The 16773-nt window shown below is 56.0% G+C and overlaps 2 protein-coding genes across 3 annotated transcripts in view; one reads left to right on the forward strand and one right to left on the reverse strand.

Moving 5' to 3' along the window:
* Positions 1 to 2222: 2222 nt before the first annotated feature.
* Positions 2223 to 16484, reverse strand: COQ9 (coenzyme Q9). Its single transcript, XM_069739628.1, has 9 exons — positions 16379 to 16484; positions 10208 to 10343; positions 10005 to 10140; positions 9791 to 9936; positions 9627 to 9711; positions 5264 to 5368; positions 4715 to 4870; positions 2477 to 2530; positions 2223 to 2296 (listed from the first exon to the last, which is right to left on the reverse strand). The coding sequence occupies exons 1-9, from the start codon at positions 16458 to 16460 to the stop codon at positions 2261 to 2263; spliced, it is 936 nt and encodes a 311-aa protein (XP_069595729.1). The 5' UTR covers positions 16461 to 16484; the 3' UTR covers positions 2223 to 2260.
* Positions 16396 to 16773, forward strand: part of CIAPIN1 (cytokine induced apoptosis inhibitor 1) — a 28244-nt gene continuing 27866 nt past the window's right edge. Inside the window, exon 1 of one of the 2 annotated variants that reach the window (XM_069739627.1) lies at positions 16396 to 16533. The gene's annotated coding sequence lies outside the window, so the exon portion shown is untranslated. Of the gene's footprint in view, positions 16575 to 16773 lie in introns of both variants that reach the window. The other variant, XM_069739626.1, reaches the window with a different exon arrangement.

Genomic DNA, 16773 nt, shown 5'->3' on the forward strand with positions numbered 1-16773 from the left:
CCTCCGGTGTGAGGCTTTGCAGCAATGATGGCCTGAAGTCTTGAGGCAGTGGATGGCACCATCGCTGGGGTCCGGTGTGAGGCTTTGCAGCAATGACAGCCTGATGTCTGGAGGCCGTGGACGTCACCATCGCTGGTCTCCTCCGGTGTGAGGCTTTGTATAATGACAGCCTGATGTCTGGAGGCCATGGATGGCACAATCGCTGATCTCCGGTGTGCGGTTTTGCTGCCTTTCCTGCAGTTACTTCAGTTCCATCTTGTTTGCGGCTCTTTCTGCCTTCAGCCGGTGAAATGGGGCTCGATAAGATCTGGTGATGACTCGGCCACTGCAGAATATTCCACTTCTTTGCTTTCGCAGGATGTTTTGGGTCAATGTCTCTGTCCTGTGAAGCGTCATCCAATCATCTTTGCTGCATTTGGTGGATCTGAGCAGAAAGTCTCGCCCTGTACCAGGATTAATCCGTCCGCTTCTGTTCAGTCACATCAGCAATAACCACTAGTAGTAGTGACCCATTGCCATTGGCCACCATGCATGCTCACACCATCCCATCGCCTCCACCATGTGTTATGCAGGATGTGACGCGGATTCAGTGCTGCTCCGAGCCTTCTGCAGACGGTCTTCTTCCCATCATTCTGGTATGGGTTGATCTTAGTTTTGCTTTTCCAGATCCGGGTGGCTTCTTTAGATGTTTTTTTGGCAAAGTCTAATCTGGCCAGTTTTCTGGCTGATTAATGTTTGCACCTTGTGGTGACCCCTCTGTATCTGCTCTCATGAAGTCTTTGCTTTCTTGTAGACTTCGGGAATGTGCCCACGCAACATTTTGGACACAGTGTATTTTCACTGCATTCTACATTACAAACAGTGGATGGATTTGTAGAAATCCTGCGCCCACGAGCTTCTCTTTCCCACAGTGTGGAATTATGAGCTGCGGTACCTCAATTTCTGTAGTGATGACGCTAGTCTATGCTGGGCAGGAAGTCATTAAATGCGGTGACTGTACCTAAACAAGTGCAGCAAAAATACACTGCATCCAGAATGCTATTATTCGTGATCGGGAGCCTATGGGCTTGGATACTGAGATCCGGGTTTTCTGGAGAGTGGTCTTTACTTGGGGGGGGGGAGGGATTCTGAATTTATTCACCATTGATGTCTTCTAGGCCATTCTAAGCACCAATGTGTGTCAAACAGAAATCAGTCCCAGGAGCGCTGAAGGAAACTCAGACAACATATGTCGTTTGCCACAACGCGTTTCAACGGTAAACACCGTCTTCTTCAGGAGAAACTCCCACCTGAAGAAGACTGTGTTTACCGTTGAAACGCGTTGTGGCAAACGACATATGTTGTCTGAGTTTCCTTCAGCGCTCCTGGGACTGATTTCTGTTTGACACACATTCTTATCCTCCTTTGGAGGTATTCAGCTGGAGCTGCGGTGGTGCTCGACAACTCCCTTTCATCTCCCCTTCCCTGGGTCAATTCCTCTGCGCTCCCCTCTGACTGCTTTCACTTATCTTGATTCTAAGTACCAAAGCTCACTAGGGAGCTTTTTTTTATTTTTTTGCAAAATGTACAAACTGTTGCATTGGTTGCTCTTAATATTTTTGCTCTATAATGGATTTCTTCAGCCTAATGATGTTTTGTTTCTCCACCATTGAGAGCTCCTTTGTCCGCATGTTGTAGGTTCACAGCAACAGCTTCCAAATGCCGCTCTGGAATCTGCTGCAGTGTAGATGCCTGCTTAATTGATGATGGAATAATGAGCTTCTGAGAATTGTGCAATTACTTTTGGTCCCTTGCAAAAGTGACAGCTCCATATTACAGAGCTATAATTTCTAAACCCATTCTCCAGTCAGGATGTGAAACCCCTCAGATTAAGTCCATGGTCACAATGTCAGTATTTGCAGCCACAACCAGGAATGGAACAATCAGCGAAAAAGTAGAATAGAAACACGTCAACATTTCTGGTTTTGGCTGCAAAAACTGATAGTGTGGCCTAAAGCTGCTCACAGTACTGGATCTGGAATATGTCACCGTCCACAGATTTCTGGGCCTAACTGTATAAGCCAGGGGCATCCAATACCACACATGGCGTATACACATGTGCACCTATATGCTGATATTAAACATTACATGATCAGTACAGGTGACCGTTTTTCAAATATTGGGGAGCTTATCCTCTGTATATATGGAGTTAGACCCCCTCACACAGTCACCGGACACAGCTGTGCTACACAAACGTTTAATAGATGGATATGCATGATGTTCACCGGCGCTGGTTCGGTCTCGTCAGGTTTTTTAACTGGAAAAAGAGAAAAAAATATTCAGTGATCTGCCTGTTATAGGATGGAAGCAAAAAATACTTATCACCTCTCTCTAGAGCACCGCCCTCCCCACCCCCAAATCCATCATCCTCCTCTTCTGACCAGTAAAACGTAGCCACAACCATGGCTTCTGAGTGGACCTGGTTCTGGATACTCACAGTGACTGCGGCGCCCATCAGCCCCTGTATCACAGCCTCTCCAGTGCTGGTCACCTACAACAGAAAATAACATGTGTGAGCTTGGCGCAGCAGAAGACGATGGGCGAGCGAGAGCTAATCCCGGCAGAGGACAAAGTGAGAGCGAGAGCTAATCCCGGCAGAGGACAAAGTGAGAGCGAGAGCTAATCCCGGCAGAGGACAAAGTGAGAGCGAGAGCTAATCCCGGCAGAGGACAAAGTGAGAGCGAGAGCTAATCCCGGCAGAGGACAAAGTGAGAGCGAGAGCTAATCCCGGCAGAGGACAAAGTGAGAGCGAGAGCTAATCCCGGCAGAGGACAAAGTGAGAGCGAGAGCTAATCCCGGCAGAGGACAAAGTGAGAGCGAGAGCTAATCCCGGCAGAGGACAAAGTGAGAGCGAGAGCTAATCCCGGCAGAGGACAAAGTGAGAGCGAGAGCTAATCCCGGCAGAGGACAAAGTGAGAGCGAGAGCTAATCCCGGCAGAGGACAAAGTGAGAGCGAGAGCTAATCCCGGCAGAGGACAAAGTGAGAGCGAGAGCTAATCCCGGCAGAGGACAAAGTGAGAGCGAGAGCTAATCCCGGCAGAGGACAAAGTGAGAGCGAGAGCTAATCCCGGCAGAGGACAAAGCGAGAGCGAGAGCTAATCCCGGCAGAGGACAAAGCGAGAGCGAGAGCTAATCCCGGCAGAGGACAAAGCGAGAGCGAGAGCTAATCCCGGCAGAGGACAAAGCGAGAGCGAGAGCTAATCCCGGCAGAGGACAAAGCGAGAGCGAGAGCTAATCCCGGCAGAGGACAAAGCGAGAGCGAGAGCTAATCCCGGCAGAGGACAAAGCGAGAGCGAGAGCTAATCCCGGCAGAGGACAAAGCGAGAGCGAGAGCTAATCCCGGCAGAGGACAAAGTGAGAGCGAGAGCTAATCCCGGCAGAGGACAAAGTGAGAGCGAGAGCTAATCCCGGCAGAGGACAAAGTGAGAGCGAGAGCTAATCCCGGCAGAGGACAAAGTGAGAGCGAGAGCTAATCCCGGCAGAGGACAAAGTGAGAGCGAGAGCTAATCCCGGCAGAGGACAAAGTGAGAGCGAGAGCTAATCCCGGCAGAGGACAAAGTGAGAGCGAGAGCTAATCCCGGCAGAGGACAAAGTGAGAGCGAGAGCTAATCCCGGCAGAGGACAAAGTGAGAGCGAGAGCTAATCCCGGCAGAGGACAAAGTGAGAGCGAGAGCTAATCCCGGCAGAGGACAAAGTGAGAGCGAGAGCTAATCCCGGCAGAGGACAAAGTGAGAGCGAGAGCTAATCCCGGCAGAGGACAAAGTGAGAGCGAGAGCTAATCCCGGCAGAGGACAAAGTGAGAGCGAGAGCTAATCCCGGCAGAGGACAAAGTGAGAGCGAGAGCTAATCCCGGCAGAGGACAAAGTGAGAGCGAGAGCTAATCCCGGCAGAGGACAAAGTGAGAGCGAGAGCTAATCCCGGCAGAGGACAAAGTGAGAGCGAGAGCTAATCCCGGCAGAGGACAAAGCGAGAGCGAGAGCTAATCCCGGCAGAGGACAAAGCGAGAGCGAGAGCTAATCCCGGCAGAGGACAAAGCGAGAGCGAGAGCTAATCCCGGCAGAGGACAAAGCGAGAGCGAGAGCTAATCCCGGCAGAGGACAAAGCGAGAGCGAGAGCTAATCCCGGCAGAGGACAAAGCGAGAGCGAGAGCTAATCCCGGCAGAGGACAAAGTGAGAGCGAGAGCTAATCCCGGCAGAGGACAAAGTGAGAGCGAGAGCTAATCCCGGCAGAGGACGCAGCAGAGGACGATGTGAAAGCGCGCCTCTGGCTCAGGAGGCACAGCAGAAAATGATGTGAGAGCTGAAGTTCACTGCAGCAGAGGACAATGTTACAGCATGGCACCGACTCGGGAAGCAGCAGAGGACGATGCGCGCCGTTGGGTCAATGGACACAGCAGAGGAAGATGAGAAGGCAGGAGTTCTGCCCTGGCTCAGGATGCAACAGAGAAAGATGTGAGAGCGGGAGTGCAGCACTGGCTCAGCGGTTGCAGCAGAGGACGGTGTGAGCGCACTGCTTGCTCAGGGGACACAGCACAGGATGATGTGAGAGCTTGCCTACAATTTGGGGGACACAGCAGAGGATGATGTGCAAGCCGGAAATTGCCAAAGGCTCAGGGGAACATGAGAGTGTTGGAGTTCACCACAGGCTCAGCAGCCGCAGTGGTCGGGTCAGTACCTGGGTGACCGAATCTGCCATGGTCATGGCCTCAGAGATCCGGTTTTGCAGAAAGTTCCAGGTGTCCTCATAGTCCAGCGACTTGTCCTGCATCATGACCAGCTCCGTGGTGTTATAAATCCCGGCCAGAACCGCCCGCCGCGTGTACCAGCTCACCTGTGGGAACAATGAGCATGACGTGGGAGAAGGACCAACCAGAGGCAGCCCTCAACCCCATATCCAAACAGGACCACCGAGACAAAGCCCTCGCCCCATTCCTGTGAACACCCTAATGCCTCATCCCCACCCCCATACAGGACCACTCAGCGGCAGCCATGGTCATCACTGTACTCGCAGGACCACTCAAAACGCCTCATCCCCAACATGAGACCAACTAGATTCAGCCCTCGCCCCACCCACATATATGACCACCCAGACACAGCCATCACCCCAATCCCTATACTCGCAGGACTGAGAGGCAGCCCCCACCCCCTTACAGGACCACCCAGATACAGCTCTCACCTCCATCCCCATACTAACAAGACCACGCACATAGCAAAGGGCACTCACGTCTGTAGACTGGTCACTAGCATAGTGCCAAATGTCGTCTACCATCGTCGTCAGGAGTGTCAGACCAGAGGGAAGATTGTGCGGTAAAAGGAGAATCCCCATCGCCTAAAAAAGAGACACTCATCAGTAGGGGGCGCTACACTTGCTGCTAGGTATTCATACACAGCAGTGATATGACCACTCTCCAGATACCAGTTATATTATACAGCAGTGATATCACTGTTCACAAGGAGGATACCTTTATCATCCCCACCACTCACTCCAATTTGTCATGAACTGGGGTTGTTTGGTTGCCCCTGGTTCTTTCTGAAGGGGGATTTATCTATACCGCATTTCTGGTTTGAAACTTGTAGCTCTCTGGCGCCCCCCTTACCCTCAGGTCAGACTAGGTACTGCACCAAGGGTAACTAGTTGCCAGAAAGGCTGCCTTACTATGTACTGGCTAATGGGCACACTGCAGCTAGGGCGATATAAGTACTCCCACTCAGGCGGGAACAATAATTATCAACGCCGCCGGTCGCTACGAAAACCTCCCAAATGCACGCACACAACAAATCTGCTGCCACCAGCTCCGATTTCTTAATTATAAATAGGTCCGGAGCCAACCCAGATTAGTAGCGTAATTCACTTCAGAGAACATGACAGTTCGTTATAGAGCAAGGAGAGACAAGTTAGTAATTTTATATATTTTACTCCAAAACGGTAGGCAGTGTTTACAGAAGTATGAAAAGATATTATAAAAAAAGTATCGTATGTACAGTACAATTACAAATAAAATGGGATTAAAGTTGTAAAACACTTGCATAGCATTCAGATCATTTCATCTCATGGCTGTCCATGTGCTCAGGGGACACACAAAGATGCATTACACCCCTGTCTCGCAGCTAGACCCTCGACAAAGACACTCAAGACTGCTGTCTCACTTATCTCCCAGCCTAAAACTTTTCACTTTTTGCATTCACCCATGGGTGCGGCTGTTCTTCCTATTGTTACTTTGGACCAAGTCCTGTTCAGCATGCCCCAACCCACCCTGCTGAGTGCGCACCTTCTCCATTCCCTGCACTGTACAGTGGTTGTGATGCCTGTCATGGATCCCTTCTCCGTGGTGTCACTAATTCGTCACGTGCCCGCTCTCACACGTGACTTGGGGTTGTGCCTGCAAGGGTTAATCTCCCCACTCAGAGTCCAGCATTCAACCTCTGTCATATGCTGTAATGGGAGCATAAATCACACACTGACCCAGGCCACACACCCGCTCATACACGCTGCCACCACTCACCGAATACACGGGCGATGAGTCCCGGAAATATTACTACTACTGTCTGCCAATCATAAGGCTCACACACTTTAGGATATGGATTATTTAAAACATATGAGGTTCAACTGTTAAAGTTTTAGGCTGCCGTCACACTATCAGTATTTGGTCAGTATTTTACATCAGTATTTCTCAGCCAAAACCAGGAGTGGGTGATAAATGCAGCAGTGGTGCATATGTTTCTATTATACTTTTCCTCTATTTGTTCCACTCCTTTTTTTGGCTACAAATACTGATGTAAAATACTGACCAAATACTGATCGTGTGACGGCAGCCTTATGCTTTAATACAAAAAGGTTTAGTGCTTACAGTAAAGAAAAAGGTATAAAAATATGGTAATAAAGACATACAATTTATGCAAAACACTATAAAATAAACAGGAGAAAACTTACACAAATAGCTAAGGCTACTTTTACACTAGCGTCGTACTCAGCCCGTCGCAGTGCGTTGGGCCGACGTACCGACGCATACTGTGGAAGTGCCGCACAACGGGGCAGCGGATGCATTTTTCCAACGCATCCGCTGCCCCATTCTGAGCTGTGGGGAGGAGGGGGCGGAGTTCCGGCAGCGCATGCGCAGTCGGAAATGGCAGACACAACACACCAAAAAACATTACATGCAACGTTTTTTGGTGTCGACGGTCGGCCACAACACGACGGTTGCGACGTGTGGCAAAGCGTCGCCAATGTTAGTCTATGGGGAAAAAACACATCCTGCAAGCAATTTTGCAGGATGCGTTTTTTCTCCAAAACGACGCACTGCCTTACTTGTAGTCTGCTTCTGGTCCCTGAGGGTAGGATGAATATAGACTGGATCACATCAGCTTCCCAGGCTGCCCCCGCATGTGAACAATTTTGAATGTATACAAGCCAAATTTATAGTCACCCTGGAGGTCAGATTTCTAGACCAGCCCATCAAGTTGATATTCTAATTGCTTGTTATTGATTAGACCACGGCCGCGCCCCCTATGAATATATAATTTTTTTCTCTGAGATTCTTTGTGTAAAGCTTCCCACAGATAGTGTCAGGCTGTAATTGACATCTCTCTTCAAAGAGCTAGGAGGTGTCAAATGTTCCCTTTTTTCTTGGTTCCCAGCACAACCCCCCTGGTGAGATTGGAGACAGAAGTCTGCTGTCTCAGGAAAATATATTAACACCTGGGTGAGACCTGCAGCTTTCAGGACAGATGTTCAATTATTACTAGTCACACAATAAACCTATACATGGTTCACTGCACACATTTTTATACATATTTCACTACAATGCCGCTCTGCACTGTACAGGGGTTGTTATGCCGTCGCTCTGCACTGTACAGGGGTTGTTATGCCGTCGCTCTGCACTGTACAGGGGTTGTTATGCCACCGCTCTGTGCTGTACAGGGGTTGTGATGCCGCAGCTCTGCACTGTACAGGGGTTGTGATGCCGACGCTCTGCGCTGTACAGGGGTTGTGATGCTGCCGCTCTGCGCTGTACAGGGGTTGTAATGCTGATGCCGCTCCGCGCTGTACAGGGGTTGTGATGCCGCCGCTCTGCGCTGTACAGGGGTTGTGATGCCGCCACTCTGCACTGTACAGGGGTTGTCATGCCGACACTGCTCCGCACTGTACCGGGGATGTGATGCCGCGCTCCGCACTGTACCGGGGATGTGATGTCGCGCTCCGCACTGTACAGGGGTTGTGATGCCGCGCTCCGCACTGTACAGGGGTTGTGATGCCGACACTGCTCCGCACTGTACATGGGTTGTGATGCCGCCGTTCTGCACTGTACAGGGGTTGTGATGCTGCCGCTCTGCGCTGTACAGGGGTTGTGATGCCGATGCCGCTCCGCGCTGTACAGGGGTTGTGATGCCGCCGCTCTGCACTGTACAGGGGTTGTCATGCCGACACTGCTCCGCACTGTACCGGGGATGTGATGCCGCGCTCCGCACTGTACCGGGGATGTGATGCCGCGCTCCGCACTGTACAGGGGTTGTGATGCCGACGCTCCGCACTGTACAGGGGTTGTGATTCCGCGCTCCGCACTGTACAGGGGTTGTGATGCCGATGCTGCTCCGCACTGTACCGGGGATGTGATGCCGCACTCCGCACTGTACCGGGGATGTGATGCCGACGCTGCTCCGCACTGTACCGGGGATGTGATGCCGCGCTCCGCACTGTACAGGGGTTGTGATGCCGACGCTCCGCACTGTACAGGGGTTGTGATTCCGCGCTCCGCACTGTACAGGGGTTGTGATGCCGATGCTGCTCCGCACTGTACCGGGGATGTGATGCCGCGCTCCGCACTGTGGGGGATGTGATGCCGACGCTGCTCCGCACTGTACCGGGGATGTGATGCCGCGCTCCGCACTGTACCGGGGATGTGATGCCGACGCTGCTCCGCATTGTACCGGGGATGTGATGCCGACGCTCCGCACTGTACAGGGGTTGTGATTCCGCGCTCCGCACTGTACAGGGGTTGTGATGCCAATGCCGCTCCATGCTGTACAGGGGTTGTGATGCTGCCGCTCCACGCTGTACAGGGGTTGTGATGCTGCCGCTTCGCACTGTACAGGGGTTGTAATGCCGCGCTCCGCACTGTACAGGGGTTGTGATTCCGCGCTCCGCACTGTACAGGGGTTGTGATGCCGACGCTGCTCTGCACTGTAATGGGGATGTGATGCCGCGCTCCACGCTGTACAGGGGTTGTGATGCCGACTCTGCACTGTAATGGGGATGTGATGCCGCGCTCCACGCTGTACAGGGGTTGTGATGCCAACGCTGCTCTGCACTGTAATGGGGATGTGATGCCGCGCTCCGCACTGTACAGGGGTTGTGATTCCGCGCTCCGCACTGTACAGGGGTTGTGATTCCGCGCTCCGCACTGTACAGGGGTTGTGATGCCGCGCTCCGCACTGTACAGGGGTTGTGATTCCGCGCTCCGCACTGTACAGGGGTTGTGATGCCAATGCCGCTCCACGCTGTACAGGGGTTGTGATGCCACCGCTTCGCACTGTACAGGGGTTGTAATGCCGCGCTCCGCACTGTACAGGGGTTGTGATGTTGCTGTTACCTGTGGCCAGCGCTCGATGTAGGGGATGACCATCCTCAGCCGAGTCTCCACTGCGTCTCTCAGGAACTGCTCTGTTGGCTTCTTCCTGAAACACAGGCGGTAACACCATACAATGTGAACCATGTGCTGAGTTTCTCCCCTCACTCCTCGTGCCCCATACTCACTCCGTGCTGCCCAGTTGGACCAGTTTGTGCTCCTGCTCCAGCAGCTCAGTCAGGTTCTTATTACACACAGATATGAAGTGCAAGACGAGCTCGGCGCCGCCGCCATTGGGGAAGATTCCTGCTGCAGCAGCAGACAGATCCAGGGACTGTGGAGAAAGGGGAGAGGTGACATGTCGCTGGCCCTGTGGGCCCTAGGACTGACCGCACTGCTTACCTTTGCCCCCTCAGCGATGGCCTCCGCGCTCCAGCCGTACTCGGGTACAAAGGTGAGAGCGGCGGAGAGGATGCGCTGCTGCAGCTGCTCCTCACTCTCGTAGTCCTCTGACTCTTCTCCTCCCTGGTCAGTAAACCTGCAGCCACAGCTGTGATCAGAGTGGGCCCTCAGGACCACAGGCACCGTGAGGGGCCCCATCATACCTGGGCGGTGTAGTGTTTGGTTCCCCGGCCACCTCTGATGGGAAAGAAAATGGTGGAGAGGATTTCTCTTCTCTGGACCTCAGGGCCGAAGTCGCCCACAGGGCCCGGGCACAGCGCCCCACCGGGCGAGTCAGGCCTGGAAGATAGAAAGAGCCCACAGTGGGAGAAGGGTCAGGACAAGGGCAGCCATCACCTCCAGGGGTCACATCTCCCAGCCGATGACAGGGGCAAGGGATGAATAATAACTCCACAGCCCCCGAAACTGGGGACAGCCAATCAGGCCGCAACTAGGAGCGGCCACTCACCTCACAACCCCCGCAACTAGGGACGGCCAATCACCTCACAACCCCCGCAACTAGGGACGGCCAATCACCTCACAACCCCCGCAACTAGGGACGGACAATCACCTCACAGCCCCCGCAACTAGGGACGGCCAATCACCCCACAGCCCCCGCAACTAGGGACGGCCAATCACGTCACAACCCCCGCAACTAGGGACGGCCAATCACCTCACAGCCCCAGCAACTAGGGACGGCCAATCACCTCACAACCCCCGCAACTAGGGACGGCCAATCACCTCACAGCCCCCGCAACTAGGGACGGACAATCACCTCACAGCCCCCGCAACTAGGGACGGACAATCACCTCACAGCCCCCGCAACTAGGGACGGACAATCACCTCACAGCCCCCGCAACTAGGGACGGACAATCACCTCACAACCCCAGCAACTAGGGACGGACAATCACCTCACAGCCCCCACAAGTAGGGACGGACAATCACCTCACAACCCCAGCAACTAGGGACGGCCAATCACCTCACAGCCCCCGCAACTAGGGACGGCCAATCACCTCACAGCCCCAGCAACTAGGGACGGCCAATCACCTCACAGCCCCCGCAACTAGGGACGGACAATCACCTCACAGCCCCCGCAACTAGGGACGGACAATCACCTCACAGCCCCCGCAACTAGGGACGGCCAATCACCTCACAACCCCCGCAACTAGGGACGGCCAATCACCTCACAGCCCCCACAACTAGGGACGGCCAATCACCTCACAGCCCCAGCAACTAGGGACGGCCAATCACCTCACAGCCCCAGCAACTAGGGACGGCCAATCACCTCACAGCACCCGCAACTAGGGACGGCCAATCACCTCACAGCCCCCGCAACTAGGGACGGCCAATCACCTCACAGCCCCAGCAACTAGGGACGGCCAATCACCTCACAGCCCCAGCAACTAGGGACGGACAATCACCCCACAGCCCCAGCAACTAGGGACGGACAATCACCTCACAGCCCCCGCAACTAGGGACGGCCAATCACCTCACAACCCCCGCAACTAGGGACGGCCAATCACCTCACAGCCCCAGCAACTAGGGACGGACAATCACCTCACAACCCCCGCAACTAGGGACGGCCAATCACCTCACAGCCCCCACAACTAGGGACGGCCAATCACCTCACAGCCCCAGCAACTAGGGACGGCCAATCACCTCACAGCCCCAGCAACTAGGGACGGACAATCACCTCACAGCCCCCACAACTAGGGACGGCCAATCACCCCACAGCACCCGCAACTAGGGACGGCCAATCACCTCACAACCCCCGCAACTAGGGACGGCCAATCACCTCACAGCCCCAGCAACTAGGGACGGACAATCACCTCACAACCCCCGCAACTAGGGACGGCCAATCACCTCACAGCCCCCACAACTAGGGACGGCCAATCACCTCACAGCCCCAGCAACTAGGGACGGCCAATCACCTCACAGCCCCAGCAACTAGGGACGGACAATCACCTCACAGCCCCCACAACTAGGGACGGCCAATCACCCCACAGCACCCGCAACTAGGGACGGCCAATCACCTCACAGCCCCCACAACTAGGGACGGCCAATCACCTCACAACCCCCGCAACTAGGGACGGCCAATCACCCCACAGCCCCCGCAACTAGGGACGGCCAATCACCTCACAACCCCCGCAACTAGGGACGGCCAATCACCCCACAGCCCCAGCAACTAGGGACGGACAATCACCTCACAGCCCCCACAACTAGGGACGGCCAATCACCCCACAGCCCCCGCAACTAGGGACGGCCAATCACCTCACAACCCCCGCAACTAGGGACGGCCAATCACCCCACAGCCCCAGCAACTAGGGACGGACAATCACCTCACAGCCCCCACAACTAGGGACGGCCAATCACCTCACAGCCCCCACAACTAGGGACGGACAATCACCTCACAGCCCCCGCAACTAGGGACGGCCAATCACCTCACAGCCCCCGCAACTAGGGACGGCCAATCACCTCACAACCCCCGCAACTAGGGACGGCCAATCACCTCACAGCCCCCACAACTAGGGACGGACAATCACCTCACAGCCCCCGCAACTAGGGACGGCCAATCACCTCACAGCCCCCACAACTAGGGACGGACAATCACCTCACAGCCCCCGCAACTAGGGACGGCCAATCACCTCACAACCCCCGCAACTAGGGACGGCCAATCACCTCACAGCCCCCACAACTAGGGAAGGACAATCACCTCACAGCCCCCGCAACTAGGGACGGCCAATCACCTCACAGCCCCCACAACTAGGGACGGACAATCACCTCACAGCCCCCGCAACTAGGGACGGCCAATCACCTCACAGCCCCCGCAACTAGGGACGGCCAATCACCTCACAACCCCCGCAACTAGGGACGGCCAATCACCTCACAACCCCCGCAACTAGGGACGGCCAATCACCTCACAACCCCCGCAACTAGGGACGGCCAATCACCTCACAACCCCCGCAACTAGGGACGGACAATCACCTCACAGCCCCCGCAACTAGGGACGGACAATCACCTCACAACCCCCGCAACTAGGGACGGCCAATCACCTCACAGCCCCCGCAACTAGGGACGGCCAATCACCTCACAACCCCCGCAACTAGGGACGGCCAATCACCTCACAGCCCCCGCAACTAGGGACGGACAATCACCTCACAGCCCCCGCAACTAGGGACGGACAATCACCTCACAGCCCCCGCAACTAGGGACGGCCAATCACCCCAAACCCCCGCAACTAGGGACGGACAATCACCTCACAGCCCCCGCAACTAGGGACGGACAATCACCTCACAGCCCCCGCAACTAGGGACGGACAATCACCTCACAGCCCCCGCAACTAGGGACGGACAATCACCTCACAACCCCCGCAACTAGGGACGGCCAATCACCCCACAGCCCCCGCAACTAGGGACGGACAATCACCTCACAACCCCAGCAACTAGGGACGGACAATCACCTCACAGCCCCCGCAACTAGGGACGGCCAATCACCTCACAACCCCCGCAACTAGGGACGGACAATCACCTCACAGCCCCCGCAACTAGGGACGGACAATCACCTCACAGCCCCCGCAACTAGGGACGGACAATCACCTCACAGCCCCCGCAACTAGGGACGGCCAATCACCTCACAGCCCCCGCAACTAGGGACGGCCAATCACCTCACAGCCCCCGCAACTAGGGAAGGACAATCACCTCACAGCCCCCGCAACTAGGGACGGCCAATCACCTCACAGCCCCCGCAACTAGGGACGGACAATCACCTCACAGCCCCCGCAACTAGGGACGGCCAATCACCTCACAGCCCCAGCAACTAGGGACGGACAATCACCCCACAGCCCCAGCAACTAGGGACGGACAATCACCTCACAGCCCCCACAACTAGGGACGGCCAATCACCTCACAGCCCCCACAACTAGGGACGGCCAATCACCTCACAGCCCCCCCAACTAGGGACGGCCAATCACCTCACAGCCCCCCCAACTAGGGACGGCCAATCACCTCACAGCCCCCGCAACTAGGGACGGCCAATCACCTCACAGCCCCCGCAACTAGGGACGGCCAATCACCTCACAACCCCCGCAACTAGGGACGGCCAATCACCTCACAGCCCCCGCAACTAGGGACGGACAATCACCTCACAGCCCCCGCAACTAGGGACGGCCAATCACCTCACAGCCCCCGCAACTAGGGACGGACAATCACCTCACAGCCCCCGCAACTAGGGATGGACAATCACCTCACAGCCCCCGCAACTAGGGACGGCCAATCACCCCAAACCCCCGCAACTAGGGACGGACAATCACCTCACAGCCCCCGCAACTAGGGACGGACAATCACCTCACAGCCCCCGCAACTAGGGACGGACAATCACCTCACAGCCCCCGCAACTAGGGACGGACAATCACCTCACAGCCCCCGCAACTAGGGACGGACAATCACCTCACAGCCCCCGCAACTAGGGACGGACAATCACCTCACAGCCCCCGCAACTAGGGACGGACAATCACCTCACAGCCCCCGCAACTAGGGACGGCCAATCACCTCACAGCCCCCGCAACTAGGGACGGACAATCACCTCACAACCCCCGCAACTAGGGACGGACAATCACCTCACAGCCCCCGCAACTAGGGACGGACAATCACCTCACAGCCCCGCAACTAGGGACGGACAATCACCTCACAGCCCCCGCAACTAGGGACGGCCAATCACCTCACAGCCCCCGCAACTAGGGACGGACAATCACCGCACAGCCCCCCCAACTAGGGACGGACAATCACCTCACAGCCCCCGCAACTAGGGACGGCCAATCACCTCACAGCCCCCGCAACTAGGGACGGCCAATCACCTCACAGCCCCCACAACTAGGGACGGACAATCACCGCACAGCCCCCCCAACTAGGGACGGACAATCACCTCACAGCCCCCGCAACTAGGGACGGACAATCACCGCACAGCCCCCCCAACTAGGGACGGCCAATCACCTCACAGCCCCCGCAACTAGGGACGGACAATCACCGCACAGCCCCCGCAACTAGGGACGGCCAATCACCTCACAGCCCCCGCAACTAGGGACGGACAATCACCTCACAACCCCCGCAACTAGGGACGGACAATCACCTCACAACCCCCGCAACTAGGGACGGACAATCACCTCACAGCCCCCACAACTAGGGACGGACAATCACCTCACAGCCCCCACAACTAGGGACGGCCAATCACCTCACAGCCCCCACAACTAGGGACGGCCAATCACCTCACAGCCCCCACAACTAGGGACGGACAATCACCGCACAGCCCCCCCAACTAGGGACGGACAATCACCTCACAGCCCCCGCAACTAGGGATGGACAATCACCGCACAGCCCCCCCAACTAGGGACGGCCAATCACCTCACAGCCCCCCCAACTAGGGACGGACAATCACCGCACAGCCCCCGCAACTAGGGACGGCCAATCACCTCACAGCCCCCGCAACTAGGGACGGACAATCACCTCACAACCCCCGCAACTAGGGACGGACAATCACCTCACAACCCCCGCAACTAGGGACGGACAATCACCTCACAGCCCCCACAACTAGGGACGGACAATCACCTCACAGCCCCCACAACTAGGGACGGCCAATCACCTCACAGCCCCCACAACTAGGGACGGCCAATCACCTCACAGCCCCTAGACCAGGTGAAATGTAAGATTCTCCGCACTGTCTCTAATAACAGAGTTTACTGTGAATGTATTGTACACAATGTGGGAGCGGAGCAGAATCTACAACTTGTGTGACCCTTGTACAACGTTCCGGCTCATTCCAGTATAAATAGTGATAGTAGGAGGGGATTGTGCTAGTGGTGGTGGTGGGGTGTAAATGTCCACAGGAGGACGGTCCGGATCCGCAATGTGCTGAGCGGTGAGATACGCCGGTGACAGCAGGGTGCGGACAATCCCTCCTACTATCACTATTTATACTGCAATGAGCCGGAACGTTGTACAAGGGTCACACAAGTTGTAGATTCTGTACAGTACATTCACAGTAAACTCTGTTATTAGAGACAGTGTGGAGAATCTTATATTTCCCCTGGTCTGAGAGCTCTGCTCTGTTACCCCGGCACCGGCTCTACAAGGCTCAGTGCACACAGCATCTAACCTATCCTACACCGACAAGAATGACACGCCACAGGGCGGAGCCGGACGGATCAGGGGCGGGGCCGGGCGGATCAGGGGCGGGGCCACATGGGGTCACCGGCTGTTCCGCCCTCGGGGTGGCTGTGACCTCTGGCAGTGACCTGCCCGTCCTCCTGCCGCCATTTCCGCCCTCCGCTCCCCTCCTCTCACCACACAGCCCACGCCGCCCACACAGGAGAACGAGTCCTCCGCTGCCACCAGCCGCCAGACACCGCACCGCGACGGCCGCCATGACTGCAGCTGTAGGAAGAGGGCGGGGACTAATCTGCCCGGGGACCTCATATCCGGTCACGAGACCGGAAGTGGTGAATAGGCGCCTCACCTGAACCAGCGGCGGGAGAGGGAGGTGCGGAACATACCCCCGTGTATCGCGATAGACTGTCATACCCCCCCCCCCGTGTATCGCTGTGGACGGTGACCTCTCCTCCCCCCGTGTATCGCTGTGGACGGTGACCTCCCCCCCCCCCCCGTGTATCGCTGTGGACGGTGACCTCCCCCCCCCCCCGTGTATCGCTGTGGACGGTGACCTCTCCTCCCCCCCCGTG

The sequence above is a fragment of the Ranitomeya imitator genome, chromosome 9 (assembly GCF_032444005.1).
Source record: "Ranitomeya imitator isolate aRanImi1 chromosome 9, aRanImi1.pri, whole genome shotgun sequence".
In the NCBI taxonomy this organism is placed as follows: domain Eukaryota; kingdom Metazoa; phylum Chordata; class Amphibia; order Anura; family Dendrobatidae; genus Ranitomeya; species Ranitomeya imitator.

Bases quoted from the DNA above. Each gene is read 5' to 3' on its own strand.
- COQ9 (XM_069739628.1), bottom strand. From the start codon at position 16,460: ATGGCGGCCGTCGCGGTGCGGTGTCTGGCGGCTGGTGGCAGCGGAGGA. The intron at 9,712-9,790 runs GTGAGTATGGGG...CCTGTGTTTCAG, and splicing joins GTCCAACTGGGCAGCACGGA to GAAGAAGCCAACAGAGCAGT. The intron at 5,369-9,626 runs GTAACAGCAACA...TCTCTTTTTTAG, and splicing joins ACATCGAGCGCTGGCCACAG to GCGATGGGGATTCTCCTTTT.